The sequence below is a fragment of the Belonocnema kinseyi genome, chromosome 2, assembly GCF_010883055.1.
Source record: "Belonocnema kinseyi isolate 2016_QV_RU_SX_M_011 chromosome 2, B_treatae_v1, whole genome shotgun sequence".
In the NCBI taxonomy this organism is placed as follows: domain Eukaryota; kingdom Metazoa; phylum Arthropoda; class Insecta; order Hymenoptera; family Cynipidae; genus Belonocnema; species Belonocnema kinseyi.
Window position 1 is genome coordinate 139,084,995 of NC_046658.1, and position 15,793 is coordinate 139,100,787.

General features: G+C 30.9%; 1 protein-coding gene across 1 annotated transcript in view; it reads right to left on the reverse strand.

Moving 5' to 3' along the window:
• Positions 1–15,343, reverse strand: part of LOC117167553 (neurogenic protein big brain) — a 38,358-nt gene extending 23,015 nt beyond the window's left edge. The window contains exons 1-2 of the mRNA XM_033352575.1: positions 14,683–15,343; positions 10,766–10,892 (exon numbers count right to left, since the gene is read on the reverse strand). Of these exons, the coding sequence (XP_033208466.1) occupies positions 10,766–10,892; positions 14,683–14,992 (437 nt within the window). The 5' untranslated portion in view covers positions 14,993–15,343. The remainder of the gene's footprint in view (positions 1–10,765; positions 10,893–14,682) is intronic.
• Positions 15,344–15,793: the final 450 nt, after the last annotated feature.

Sequence of the window (15,793 nt, forward strand, 5' to 3'; positions counted from 1 at the left end):
CTGTCTTTTATGTTAAAAAATCTAAGATTCGGAGGAGCGATATTTCAAAATCGATCTAAGCCCTGGATTTAGGAAAAAGTGCGACTTTTTTCGAGTGCATTCACTTGACATGAATTTCTCTGTAGCTGAGGGAAATAACCGATGTATTTGCATCCAAGCAGGTCAAATGGTGCAAATCTGAATGCTCGGCTTAAGACTTCATATTCAAGAGCTTTGACGGCAAGATATTGCTTATCCGCGCGTTTTACCACCGAAGATGTTTTTCAAGATTCTTATTCGAGAGTTGCAAAGAAAATTAAAACTTGAGAGGGGAAACAAAAAATTGAAATTCAATATCGTAAAATAGTGTGAGCTGCCACAGTGGGAGAAACCGGCTCACGAGCAACTTTATTTTTTATGAATAATTGTCTCTTTATCTGAACAGCATATTTTAAGATTATCGATTCTTTTCTTTTTCACAAATGTTAAAATTTATTTTAAATCTTGTTTGATGCAGTTTCTGTATTGGTAAAGGGAACTTCAAGGGATGATAAATAGTTGTTAAAGAATTAAATCTACGCTGGTCACATAGAGATTAAATATTTGAATCATCAATATCTAATTCCTTCTTGCACTTTATTGTCAACCCTCGAAGAAACAAGCCGCGTATTTCCATTTTACGATATTGCAGAGAATAAAAAATGGAGACCAAGGAGGATTATGGGACCTGAAAATGGAAACTTGGATGAGAACTTGATAATAAAAAGAAAAAAAAATTGGTACAACATCCTGTCGATTATGGAGGCATTATGTTTCACCGTCAGGTATAAGAAAGTCTAGATCCAGCACTTCTTTTTTGAAATGCCTTCGGGACAAGAAGCGAAGCGAGAAGCGGATCCTCGTGAACATATCCGGTTAGCCACGCGAGCCGCGTGTGTCCTCCTGACGTCAGAACCCACCTGCTTCCTTACAGCTGTTTCCTCGATTCGTGGTGGCAACCCCATAAACATAAACCTCATAAACCCCCTTTGACAAATAGCCACCTAGTTTTATATAATACTATGGGACTTTAGTTTCAAACAATGATTCTTTCCCCTCGAAAGTCTCAAAACTTGGAAAAATCAATGCAACACCCCATGAGTGCAGTGTGCAATCACGCTTGACTTGCTTTTCAAAACAAACTACCGATATCTTATTCTACACGTTTTGTTCCTTTCGAGTTTATGGGGAAAGCTGCTTAACTTGTGACTCGTGACCCCAAATTCTAAGATCGAAGAGTTTAATAGCAGTAAATTTCAGGGTCCTGTCAATACCTATAGTCCTGCCTAAGATTCGCGCAACATGGTCATCTGAACTCTGAAGGGTCACTGGCATCGGAGGGGAATTTAAGAAAGAAAAACGAGGGGATGCTTTAATGGTGTTATAAATTTGAAGCATTCCAAACCTCAAAATAGAGTTAAACTTTTCTGGTGTTTTCGTTTGTTTGAAAACTGTCAACAAATCGCGATCCTGGGATCATTAGGTTCTAACTTGGATTTTAGAAGTCACTATTTTCATTTCTTTCCATTACTTCACATACAGAACAAGTGAAAATCAAGTGACAATACAAATTCATGATTAAGATAGAAGAATTCAAGAAACAGGAACATCAATATAGTATCCTGAAAACTTGAATGGCCAAATGATAACCAGCGGATATCACCACCATCTACAGAAAAAAGGAAAAATTAGCGTAGATGCTTCTCGCTGTAAAAATTATCGTCTAACCAACTGTTTTTCTCAATATCGATCATTAAAAAGAAACGAGGGATTTCGATCGAGCAATAAGAAGTATCGGTTTTAAAGTTTTAAATGTTTTAACCTGTTAAATCCATATCAGGGGGGCGATTCGGCGGACGATTTCAAATTCCCGGTCATTTTCCGTTTCTTCCCGATCAAGTTTTTCAATGTTCCCGGTCAACTAAAAGTAACATATAAATATTTACCGCTGAACGCAAACAATTATTTTAATTCACGACTCATTATAAACATCCTTCAACACAACAGAGCAAACAATTAAAAAATAAATTAATTTTGAACCAAATATATTTTACACTAAAAATTATTAATTCCTAACAAAACATGGAATGGTTAAACTTCTAGTTTAAAAAAATTAATTTTCAACAAAGAAAAACCGGATTTTCAAGAAAAAAAGTTTAAATTTGCAACCAAACTGATGAATTTTGAACTAAAATGATGAATCTTCAACCGAAATAGTTCGATTTTTAACAACAAAGAATTAATTTGCACTAAAAAAGATAAATTGTCAACCAAAATATATATAATTAAACTTTAGGTTAAAAAAATTAATGTTTAAACAAACATGAATTTTCAACTAAAACTATGGAATATTTAACTAGAATAATTCAAATTTTAAATTAAAAAAATTACTTTCATAAAAAAATCTTTCCACCCAAAAAAAAACCAACTTTAAAAAAATGGTTACATTTTCAATCAAAGTGATGAATTTCCAACTAAAATTGTAAATGTTTAACTGGACTAGTTGACTTTAAAACCAAAAATATGATTTTTCAACTGAAAAATATCATTTTTCATCGAAAAAATGATCAAATAAATTAAATAATTAAATATTATATATAATAATAAAACTGGAAAAGAAACAAATTTTTATCAAAATAGTTAAATTTTCGGCAAAAAATTCCTTTTCATCTAAAGAAAAACAAGTTTTCTATCAAATAGCTCATATTTCAACAATAAATTTTTTTAAATTAAAATTAATCATTTTTAAACATGAAGATCAACTTGTAAAGAAAAAGATAATATTCTACCAAAAAAGTTTTTTTTTAACAAAATATGTGGATTCGCAACGAAATAATTAAATTACAATTTTTTTAATGAACAAAGACAAACTCTTATCCAAATTGTTGAATTTTGAACAAGAAAAAATTAATTTTCAACCAAAAATGGACATTCAAATTTTCAGTGGAAGGAATTAATTTTCAACAAAACTGAAGTAAATTCTTGGGTTTTTAATTAAATTCCCGGTCCTTTCCTCGTCTTTCTACAAATTTAATTATCATTATGAAAATGAGTAATTTTTCTGTGCAAATTCTATTTCTGTAAAATATATCTACTGAGTTGTGGAGAGAATTAAGGAATTAAAAATTAATCTAAATAAATTATTAGCATAATTCAGTATTTAAAAAATTTATTCATAAGCATGTCACAATTTTTTTTAATAATTTAAAAAATACTTTAAATTAATTTAACAAACCACATGCTTATTACTGTCTCAAAATTCTCAGAAATTCGACATTTATGATTTTTTTCTGTAACAACAAGTAAATGAGAAATATTTCTATTTTTAAATTAATTTATCTATTTCGTAGAGACATAATTTAGGTCGAAATGTATAAAAATGTAAACTATATAACATAGACCTTATATTCTTAACCTCCATAATCGCCTTTAAAAACTAAACTTTTAATGTGCCTCCTTATCTCGCAACTTGTCAATCGAATAAAAATTTAAGAAATTTAAATAAGAATAAAATAAAATTTTAAATCCTTTTTAACGTCTAATAATCAAGTTAATGTGAAGAATTCCTTAAAATAAAATCAAGAATGAAAGACCAAGTTCAGAAAACCACCATAAAATGTTCCCATTGCTATCTGAAAACAACCCCCCCCCCCTCCTAAAAAAATTCGTTTTCCCTTGGATCAAAAATAAAAAAGAAGAAAGAAAACTGAGAAGGCAACTGAACAAATTGGTCGGTTGCTTTCTCATTTTTCTCTCCTCTTTCCTCTTAGCATCAATAACAACAAACAAAAAAATAAAAAACAACAAAGAATCGAAGAAAGAATCAATAGATTCGTTACATACTAAATCTGAGAGTATCAATTTGATCTCCAAAAAAATTATTAAAGATAGTATCAGTCTTTTGTTACAAAATTCGGAAAACGCCTACACTTTCTAAACGTTTTTTTTTTTTTTCATAAAAAAATAAAGTAATGGACGCTCTTATGGAGGTTTATGGGTTTCATTGGTGGTTGCATATGACACGATTGACCAGCTAGTGGATAATACCACATATGAGCCCACAAAGAGGTAACAAGTGCGCGATATGTAGAGAAATAATAATCGAACAATACTATAGTTAACTGGGTGACCCTTGTAGGAGAGTCTCCTGGGATGACACCCTCCAACCCACCCATCCGATCCTTCCGATAAAAAAGGACTGCATCTGTTATTCTTCTTACCAAGTGGCAACTGCCTGTGTAAAACACGCGCCGCCCAAGTTTTCCGAGAGGGTGTGAGTTGCCATTGTTCTTTGGTTTCTTCATGTGGATCAATTCATTTTATTGTGACCCTTTTTCCCCACAGCCAGTGCAACGCAATATAGGGACCACTAAACAACCCACCTATAAATCGCAATCTAATGTTCGAAGAAGGACTCAGATCAAACTATCCGTGACAAATATATTGTTCTAAGAGTTTGATTCAAAGAGGCTGAGAAGTTACGACTTTCAACCCTTTTTTGGGATTTTAATTGATTTAAATTAAAACCCGGCGGTTTGCGAACCCTGCTTTTTGTTTAGGTAGTATTTATTTGCTAAGTTATGATAAAAAATATTTTTTCAGGGTGGCCGCAGGATCGGGAAATGACTGTAAATTTATTTTTTGACAGGAAATTTTTCAAATGTTAACTTGTGATCTTTTTCAATTATGACATCATTCAGTTTAGAATGCGTAATTCGAAAATTGTTCACTTTAAAAATGCTACATTTTACATTTTTAGGCGTATATTTGAATTAAAATAATTTTAAAATACAGTTTTAATGACTTAAAGAATTAAAAATTAGAAACATTTAAAATCGAAGATTTTTGATCATGATTTTTCAAATTGAATTGCACTTTAAGATTTTAAAAAATCAGTAATAATTTATTGTAGAAAACGATTCGGAATCAGTTTACAATTTTAGAATTTCCAGATTTGGACGTTAAAAACGGTTTCCATTGGAAAGTCTGGAAAATGTAAAAGCCATATTGAAACTTTATAAACAATTCTTAATTTTAAAATAATTTAAAAATAATATATTTTTAATTATTAAAGGCTTGGATAAAATTTTTAATATAATTTCAGTCCATTTAAAACAGTAATTATAAATTAAATATACAAAACTAAAAAAAAACTGAACGTGACAATTAAATTAAATAAATAACACTTGAACCCCGTTTATTCTTAGAAAACATTCGAGTAAGTTAAAGAGAAGATTTGCAAACATTCAAAATAAATTAAAATAGCCAACGGCTTAATTAAAAAAAAAATGTAGATTTTAGAAGATTTCAAATTAAAAATTTAGAAGCTTTTTAAGAATTGTAAAAGGGTTCAAAAAAATAATACCATTTCTTACGATTGCTAGGAAAATTGAAAATCATTGTTTATTTAAAAAAATTATTTGAAATTCGAATACTTTTCAAAGATATTAAAAAGTTCTGAAGAACTTTTAATAATCTTTTTAAATTTGAAAAAATTTGAAACATGTAGGTGTTTCACGATCTTGAAATAAAATTTTGAAGCATTTTAAAGATCTTTAAGCTATTTAAAATAAAAATAATTTAATTTTCAATCTTTTACAAATTTATATTTGGAACTGGAATTTATCCAGAAAAATAATAATTCTGACTTGGAACCGGAAGTTTTTATATTTTAACAAATTCCGAGCCAGTGCTGGAAATTTTCGAAAAGGATGAAAATTCTGAATTTGAAACAGGAAATTTTTCGAAAGAATTCTAATTCCAAGTTGAAGCAGGGAATTTTCAAATTGTAACAAATTTTGAGTTGAAACTGGTATTTGTCCAAAAGAAATTTTTTTGAACAGGGAATGTTAAAATTTTAAAAAATTCCGAGCTGAAACAGGAATTTTTTTAATAGAATGAATTCTAATTCCAAGTTGAAACGGGATTTTTTTTTAAATTAACATTATGAATTAAAACATGGAATTTCACAAAAAATTATCATTCTAAGTCAAAACGAAAATTTTTTTCGAAAAGTATTAATATTCCGGATACGAACAAGGAATTTTCAAATTTTAACCAATTCTGAGTTGGAAGTGGAATTTATCATGGAGAATAACAATTCTCAATGAAAAATTAAATTTTTCAAACAAAATTATTATTGTGCGTTGAAACGAAGTATTTTCGAAAAAACTTGAAATTATGAATTGGACCTGGGAATTTTTCAAAAAAATTATAATTGTTACAATTAGTTGAAATGGAAAATTTTCTAAAAGAATTAGAATTCGGGATTTGAGCAGCGAATTTTTCAAAAATAATAAAAATTTCGGATTTAAACAGGGAATTTTCAATTTTCAACCAATTCTAAGCTCGAGTTAGAATTTAAAATTGCTATAAATGGTATAATTTTAAACAATTTTAAATTCCTTGATTGATTCTGCATGTAAATACAACATTTTTGAATGAAACAACTTTAAAACTTCAATTTTAAAAGTTTAAAACACAAGAGTTTCAAATTGAGTGCCTTCATTTGCAGCTCAGTTTTTATTACAGTAGAACCTCGATTATCCGAGGTAATGTGGGGAGAATATACCTCGGATATGCGAAAACTCGGATAATACGGAAGAAGTACAAAATTCGGAATAGTTATCTATTTTTGACGTAATTTAAATAAAAAAATAAATATAAACATTTAGCAAATAAAATTAAACCACTTACGAATGTGGATTTATCTTTATAGCACAAAGCATCGTAACTAACGTGGCCCAAGGAAGTCGGTAATAGAGCACTGTTTCAATCTGCTCAATCGTTTTTTAGCTGCAATATCGGTTTTATTAATGATTCTTTGTATTATCCGAGCATACACATCGGTTAATGCGGAGTGCTTGGATGAGTCCCGTTGCCTCGGATAACGCGGACTCTCGGATAACGCGGACCCTCGATTAATCGAAGGCCGGATAATCGAGGTTCTCCTGTACTTGGAATGGAACAATTTTAGATTTAAACGCTTACTTGTAGGTGGTTTTTAGAAAAATGTTGATGAATGAATTTTTAAAAAACGCTAGAAAACTTCATTAAAAATGATCTAGAAATATGAAAAATTGTTTCTCTCTAGAATCTAGAGTCACTTAAATATGACATGCTCCATCGTAAATGTCAGATCTAACATTAGGAAGATACTACCCTATGATATTTAGTCCCCTAAAACTCTCCCTAAGGCCCTCCATATTTTTTTTCTTTAAGAAGCTATTTCTGAAGTTGATAAAGGGGACATTGAGCCATAAAAGTCAAAATTCTTTGAAATTCAAACCTATAATTCATTTCACATATTCAATAACTTACAGCGATCAGGGTGGCCACTCGACTGGAAAACCGCGAATTTTTCGAGACCGGGGAAAACCATGAAATTACAGTAAATATGTTTTGAACAGAAATTTTAATAATTTTGGAAGAAAATTCTATAAAATAATTTGCAATCATTTAAAATGCGTTTGAATTTGACATTTGTTAAAATATTAATTGACGTTCGAGTATTTAGAATTGAACAATAATAGATTTTACAAGATGATTCTGAATCTGTTCAAAATGAAATAATTTGCAGATTTCAATGTTAATAACTCAACTGTTTTAACTAGAAAGCATTAGTAGTTAAATAAACATGAGTCCAAATAAAACTTTGGAAAGCAGTACATCGGAATTTTAGCATGATTTATAAAACCAGTCAGATTTTGAAAACTGCTTGTTTCCAAATCAGAATTGGTTTGAATTAAAAAAGAAAATTTTTTCTCAATAAAAATTTATCAAAATGGGAAACTTCCCTCTTCCAAATTAAAAAAGAAAGACTTGTTATACTTAAATACCTAGCCAACAACAATTTTTAAAAAGTCAGGGTTTTCTATTGTTCAGTGAAAAATCAAAATTTAGAATTTTTTTATTCCGTTTATAAAAGCTTCTAGGTCAAAAATAGTACAAGTTTAAGACTCTGGACTTTAATTATTAATAGCCAGCGGAAAATATTCAACTGCTTTATTAAAAGTGCATCTATTTAATAGAAAATTATCTTGTTATTTCGAATTTATACATTTGTGTTGAAAAGGGGCCAAACTGTTTTTTTTTTTTTTAATGAGAATTAGACTGTTTTTTGGAAAAATTGTCTGTTTAATTTAAAAATTCATATTTTTCAGTAGAAACTACATTTTTCTTAGATAAAAATTCAACTTTTAGCTTTAATATTCAATTTTTTTTCAAAAATAGTCATTTTAAAAAATTTTTTCGGACGAAAATTCTACTTTTGTTTTGGTGAAAATTTGTATTTTTATTTCAAAAACTCATCTATTTGATTAGAAACTGCATTTTTCTTAGATAAAGAAGCAATTGTTTCGTTAAAAATATAAAAATTTTGTCAAAGTCATCCTTTTGGGTTGAAAATTCAACTATTTTTCAGAAAATTTCTTATTTAAAATTAATATTTTGGTGTTGAAAATTTAACTTGAAACCTTTTTTATAGGTAAAATTTCACCTTTTTTTAAATGTGTCTTTTTGATTCAAAATTTCATCTTTTTGGGATAAAAAGCAACTCTTTATTTGAAAATTCAACAATTTTTCTCAAATGTCATCTCTTTTGGTTGAAAATTCATCTTTCCGGATTGAAAATGCAATTACCATCGTAAAAAAATTAAAATTTTTTTTTTGAAAATTTGTCTTTTCCATTTAAAAATGTATGTTTTAGCAGAAATTTCATCTTTTTTGGTTGAAAATTAATCTTCTCGGCTGGTGAATTTAACTATTTGGTTTGAACCACTTTCTTTGTCCATTTTTGGTCGAAGATTCATATTTTTAGTAGGAAATTCATCTCGTTGGTTGAAAATTTAACTATTTGGTTGAAAATTATTTTTTTTATCGCTGAAAACGCACGTTTTCTCGTTGAAAATTCAATTTTTGTACAGAAAATTCGTCTCTTGGCTTGAAGATTCAACAATGTTAGTAACCATTTTTTTAATTCATGAATGAAAAATCTTTATTTGTGGAATCCCATCTTTTTCTGTTATAAAGTCTCTTAGAAGAAAGTCTTTTAAGAATTAAAAAAAAAAGTCAAATTCTGATTTAGAAAATCGTCTGAAATGATGTAAAATTTTAAACCCGTGCGGGAAAAATTAATAACCGACCCGTAGAAAAACGGAAATTTAAAATCATCCTTTGGGAAGACCCTGTTCGGGATTAAAAGCGGCTGAATTTGTAATCTTGAAGAAGAATAAGATCAAATTAATTTCTTGGAATAACTCTTTAAGAAACTCTTAAAAATCTTTCGCCAAGCGTGAAACATTCACACATTCGTGACGCACACGCTGCTCAGGCGAGTTGAACTGAGGGCCGACTCCATCCGAACGCCGGCGAACTTAGCCGAGTTCCATCTCTCCTCGAGTCCCGATCTCAAGAAGTTTTGGAAATCTGGGCACTCCCAGCAATCTCACAAAAATCTTAGCACTCTCTATGCAAATTCGATTGAGATTGTCACAATCATAGTTTTAAGATATAAAGATTTCTCAGTGAGTAAGCCCCGTTGGCCTAAAGAGGCAAGAGAGTAGGTAAAAAGGAGGACAGAAGGTGTAGATACCAAAGTAAAGATCCAAGTAACATCTGCCATCGTTTGCTCTACTCTTGGTTTCGTGTCCTCTTTGAACGAGATATGCTTCGTGAAACTTGTCCCACCTCGCATGCATAGGCATTCATTATCTTCGTCTTACGATCCTTTCCTCTCAATCTTTTTTGGTCCACGAAACATCTGCGGCAGCTGCGAGGCGGTGGCCGCAGGACTCGAGAGGCAGGTGCTCGAGGCTCTCCCTCGCCTCGCCTCGACTGCCAATTACGCGTGCCTCTTTCTGCCTTTCTTTCTCCCTTCCTTCCACTTCGCTATCTTCTTTTTCTTCTCTTTTTAACAAATTCAACTCTCCTGTTCTCCATATCTCTCTCACCTCTAAAAACCCTTCCTCTCTCTCTCTCTCTTTCTCCAATCCAAATCGTCCAACCTTTTTTGCTCAAAGGGCGGACCTCAAACGAATTATAAGGCACGTGCACCCATCGAGAAGACGAGCCTGGGCATTTAAAACATCCGAAAGAAAATCGATTCTGGATGATGGTTCAAGAGAGCCAAAATCATTAAATAATTTTGCTTAGAGTGCCAGTTCCGGGGAGAATTAGGTCTCTTAATTAATTGCCTTTAAATTTCTGTTTAGAGCACAAGTACCTTATCGAAACTTCCCACAAGCGTCAGTTTCACTCTCTTGTCCTTCTTCTTTGTAGTCAAACTGAATGCCTTAAAAATCGTGTCACTTGTCTTCTGTGTGAAAGGATCCAATTTGCATTTTATTTTTCTCCCCGGTAAAATTTTGGCCCTATTCTCAGAAATTGTGGAACATCCATTCCGGGTAGAAGTCACACAGAATTCGAAATATCCAGATCAACTTTCGACATCTCCGAGAGAGAGAGAGAGAGAGAGAGATTTGACCGAAAGAAAAACTAAAGAACTTACATTGCAGGCGCAAAACCTGCTCGCGCGCCGAATACTTGAAGGAAAAAAAAAGTAGTCGACTTTTTGGGGGCTCGACCACATGCCACTGCTACTCTCCAATTTCGTATCTTGCAGCTGCTCCTGGGCCAGTGCATTACGATGTCTTGTTTTGAGTTTTTTTTATTATTGATTTTTTACTATTTAAGTCAGCGAATCAATTGGGGATCATTAAAATGTAACTTTCTTTTTTAATTCACTTACCCATAGATCATTGCAGCTCCGGCTATTCCACCTCCACATTGGGCTGCGATGTAAAGGGCAGCTCTGAGTATCGATATTTTGCTGGCCAAAGCAAACGACACTGACACCGCAGGATTTACGTGTCCCCCTGTAATAAATAGGAACTTGTTTGAAACCTGTTGCTTTTCAAATCCGAGTAATTTCAGGACAATGGAAATCAATAGTTTTCTTACAAGGTGTTTCTCAATTTAGAAAATCCATTTGGAATTATTATCGAAGTCTTTGGAAAGAAGAAAATAATTGTTTTTAATTTGTGCATTAATTTTTATAATTCTGAAACTAAATTTTTTCTCGTAATGACCCTAAAACTTCTGCGCCTGATAAGCATAAGTTGCAGTCAAAGCATCAATTTTATAAAAAAAGATACTACCAAAAAATTTTTAATTTCGATGGTTTTGAAAGGTTGGAATAACTTTAGAAAGGATTACAATCCCTTTCAATTCTTGGAATCATTTAAAAGAAAATTTTCCATCAAACTTTTTTTAATACTTGAGATATTTTTAGAATTTTTTTATCTATTCATCCCTAGGGTCAAAAATAATGCAAAATAGTCGCCAAATTTCAAAAATGTGCAACTATTTACAAAAAATTTTATTATATTTTAATAAATGATATTAATATTTATTAAAATGTATATATTTATTATGATTTTCTTTAAAGATATTTATAGAATTTTTTTGATAGATTCTTCCCTGGGGTTAAACTTGATTCAAAACAGTCACCAAATTTCTAAAATGTGCAACTATTTACAAAAATGTTAAAAATCATTTTTTATTATATTTTAATAAACGATATTAATACTTATTAAAATATAATTATGTATTTTGATTTTTTTAATATATTGCAAAAAAGATCAAATTTCGATGGTTTCGAATGATTGGAATAACTGTAGAAAGAATGAAAATTGTTTTAAGTTCTTGGACTCATTTTAAAGAAAATTGTTCATATAATTATTTTTGACTGTTAAGATATTTTTAGAATTTTTTCATTGATTCTACCTTGGGTTAAAACTTGATGCGATAAAGTCGAAAAATTTCCAAAATTCAAATATCATCATTTTTATCATATAAAATATCAAATTATCAAATATCGATTGTTTTAAAAGAGTGGAATAATTTTAGAAAGTATTACAATTTTTTTAAGCTCTTGGACTCATTTGAAAGCAAATTCTCCATGTTTTTTGTAATTGTGAAGATATTTGTAGAGGTTTTTTATAAAATGTATCAATATTTATCGAAATATAATTACGTATTTTGCATATTTTTAAAAGATATTGCAAAAAATGAACAAATTTCGATTTTTTTGTAAGATTCCAATAACTAGAAGGGATCACAATTTTTAAAAATAATTGGTTATTTTCGTCAATCTTTAAAATATTTTTAGATTTTTTTTTCATAAATACTTCCCTAGGGTCAAACATGATTAAAATATATTATTTATGAAAAAAAGTCGCAAAATTTCAAAAATGCGCCAATACTTACAAAAATGTTTAAAATCATTTATCACATTTTAATAAACTGAATTAATTTTTTTTAAATACAATTATTTTTAATATTTTAAATCATGCAGTCAGTACAATAATTATCTGAAATTTTGCGACATTTTTGCACCAAGTTTTATCCCAGGGTCAAAGCTAGTGAAAACATTCTAAAAATATCGTAATAATTTAGAAAAATACTATGACGATTTACCTTCAAAATGAGCATAAGAACTTTAAAAAAAATGTTAATTATTTCAAGGGATATTCTAATTTTTAGAAAATATTAAAACCTGATGTTTTTGCAATATTTTTTTATAAAATTAACATTCTGCCCCTGTCTTTAGCTTATTAGACGTAAAAGTTTATTAACTTTTGTAGGCACTTTGTCCAAATAAATTAAATTTTTTTCAAACTACGGCAAATTTACATCTATATTAATAAAACTGTTGAAAATAATTGTAAAATCTATTAATCAAATGACATTGCTACAGTTTTCAAAAGTAGTTTTCAAGATTTTTCAAAATTAAGTAAGATATTTTAATCAAATAAAAGTTGCTATATTTTTCAAAAGTACGTTTAAAAGAATTCTTTAACAAGAATATTAATTTTTTTTCTACAGAAAAATTGTTAATAAAAAGATAAATTTCCTTACAGACAAGTACAATGGTTTGAAAAGATTTAAAGTCCAGGTACAGGCAAATCTGTATTTAGTGTCGGTTTTGAGACTGACGGTGATCATAAACTTGAGCCTCGAAACCGGTTAGTCACGCTTGGATGAACAGCGTACATCTCCCCACGGTGTCAATTCTTGGAAACACTAAATCCAGATTCGACTATACTTTAAAAATGGATATTTAAAAATGAGAGCGACTGTTTAAATGAAAGTTTTATTAAGAATGTCTCGTTCACTAATCCGACTCAATTGTCTCCTCAATTACTGTTTGGAACGCATTTCTAGAGAGCGTGGAAGACTATTTAAAATTTTATAGGATGAAGCACAGAGAGCGCTTTAATAGGCATAAAATGAGAATAGTGTGACAGTCCATACCAAAAGTAATAACTCGAAAGTCGAAACATACATACATCATACGTAACAATCAGTTAACGAGCCAATCAAGAGAAGACATGAGGGCTCACCGCAAACGATACTACAATAGATATACCACAATATACCCTCGTTGCAGGAAGAATCTCTTTATTTTATTTAAGCAGTCTCAAACTGCAGAAAAATTGAGAAAATTAAGAGAAACGACAAAACTAATTATTTATTCATTTTTGAGAATTTAATTTCGATTAATTATCAGGAGCTATTAACTTAACTTTCATTTAATTAAAGTCAAGCAGAGTAAACGCGAGGTGGATACACAAACTGAGGTAAACTTTCCGCAGTGGACCACAGATATCTTCGGCGAACTCGACCTGCAATCGCGGAAAGTTTACCTCAGTTTGAAGTAATTAGCTTATTCCTTCATCATATTAATTTTTCTTGCTATCAAATAATCTATTTTATTTGATAAATAGAGCTATAAGCTCAAATCTGAAATATTTTGGTTGTAAAAGAAAAATTAGGCAGAAAACAGTTTTGGCAACTAAAGAATGGAAAATTCTTTGCTGGGAATTAGGATTTTGAATCATACAAATTAAACTTGATCCAAGAAAAATATTATTACACTCGAATCTGGATTTAGTGCTTCCGCGGTGTTCAGTCAGGCGTGATAAGCCAGTTTCGATACTGAATTTATCGTCACCGTCAGTCCCAAAACCGACACTAAATCCAGATTTAACTGTATTTTTTTAATTCTATGCTATTAGAACAGAGGTTCTGTTTTATCTCTATATACCCCCCTCCCCCCAGCCACTAGGAAAGGGCAACAATTGTAATCTTTAGAATATAGAAACTACGTTAAAAAAAATAAATATTGGATTACAATTTGGATTTTTAAATGCATTTCGAATTTTAAAATATTATTTTTTAAATCGTACGTTGTCAAGAAATTCGAAGGTTATGTTTTATATGTATCCCCCCCCCCATAAATAATCAGGAAATTGGGGCAAGTGTAACTGAACTCGCTCAGGATTAATTCTTCCAACAAGATGAAAAATTACCGCTCTGAAAAGGATAAATATGCTCGAAGGAAAAAATAAAATTAGGCAAACTATGCCGGAAGCGAATACAAAAGTTTAAATCATTCTAGTTCATATAAATTACTTTTGCTTATTGTCAAAATATAATAATTTATTGAGCAAATTTTAATCTCTAGAATTTAGAAACAATTTCAGAAAGTCCAATATTGAACAAAAATTTAGAAATAGAATTTAAAAAGTATTTTAAAAAATGTTAATTTTAAAAACATTTGCATAAAAGGAAGGATAAAGAAAAAAGAAATAAAAACCTCACCACTAATGTGTCCAAAAATGAGTGTAATAGCCGCAATTCCAAAGCCGGCAGCGATGGCAGTCGAAAGTGCTGATAAGCCGCTACCAGAAGGGTAGGAAGCGTTTGCCGCACCGGAAACCACCAAGCTAAAGAGAAAAGTCGCAAAGCACTCAACAGCAACAGCCCTCCAAAGTTCCAAACTCTTTGCCTCTATGGACATCGGAGGTCGTCTATCCGCAGTCGGATCGACATGATTTTCCCGAAGAGTTGAAAGTTTCGATATAAGGGTCACAATGTGGGAATCCACTTCTCTTACCAAAGATTCCGTCATCTCAAAAGATAAAGTAATTCACAAGAGTCCGAAAAAATTGATACCACTTCACAACTCACTCACACCTTTGAAAATTCCTTCCTCTTACTGGCGAACATCACTTCCAAGTTTCGAGTTCCTGCACACTTAGATGTCGAACAATTAAAAAAAAAAAAAAACAATGTTTCCAGCAATAATAAATTTTATAAGCAGACTTTAATTTAAATTGTCGAGAAAGTTTAATTAACGATGCACTAGTTTTTTTTTCAATCTGATTTTTTTATTTATTGGGCCTTTCCGGTTGGGTCTTTTTTTATTGAAATGATTTGATTAGTAAACATGAATAGAGTAAGGGACGAGTGGTCCCGATGTTGCCTGGCCGGCAACGCGCTTTCGAGTGACTACGAACGAATACGAAATCCGAAGCGAAACAAGTGGAAGTGGAGGCATTGAAGGAGTGCAAGCAAGGAAGGCAGGCACCCCCACCGGTACACCCCCACCCTCCCTTCGCCGTGCCGGTGCATCTGTTGCGAACGAAATTGTCAGAAGGCCCCTGACACCCAAGGACAGGGCCGTAACTATATCACAATATCAGATAAATGATCTGTTTGACAATGATTAAACGACTGTCAACCCTTTCAGTCACCTTCGGAACTCTTTCATGTCATGTGAAAACCTATAACTGAAGGTCGCAATGTCCTTGGATTTTTATTTCCTGACATAAAAATTTTTTACATATAAAACATTTAATCTACCTTTTTGGCATTTTTCAATGCAGTAGTTTCAATAATATTACGAAATATTAAAAAAAAAAAAAATTTC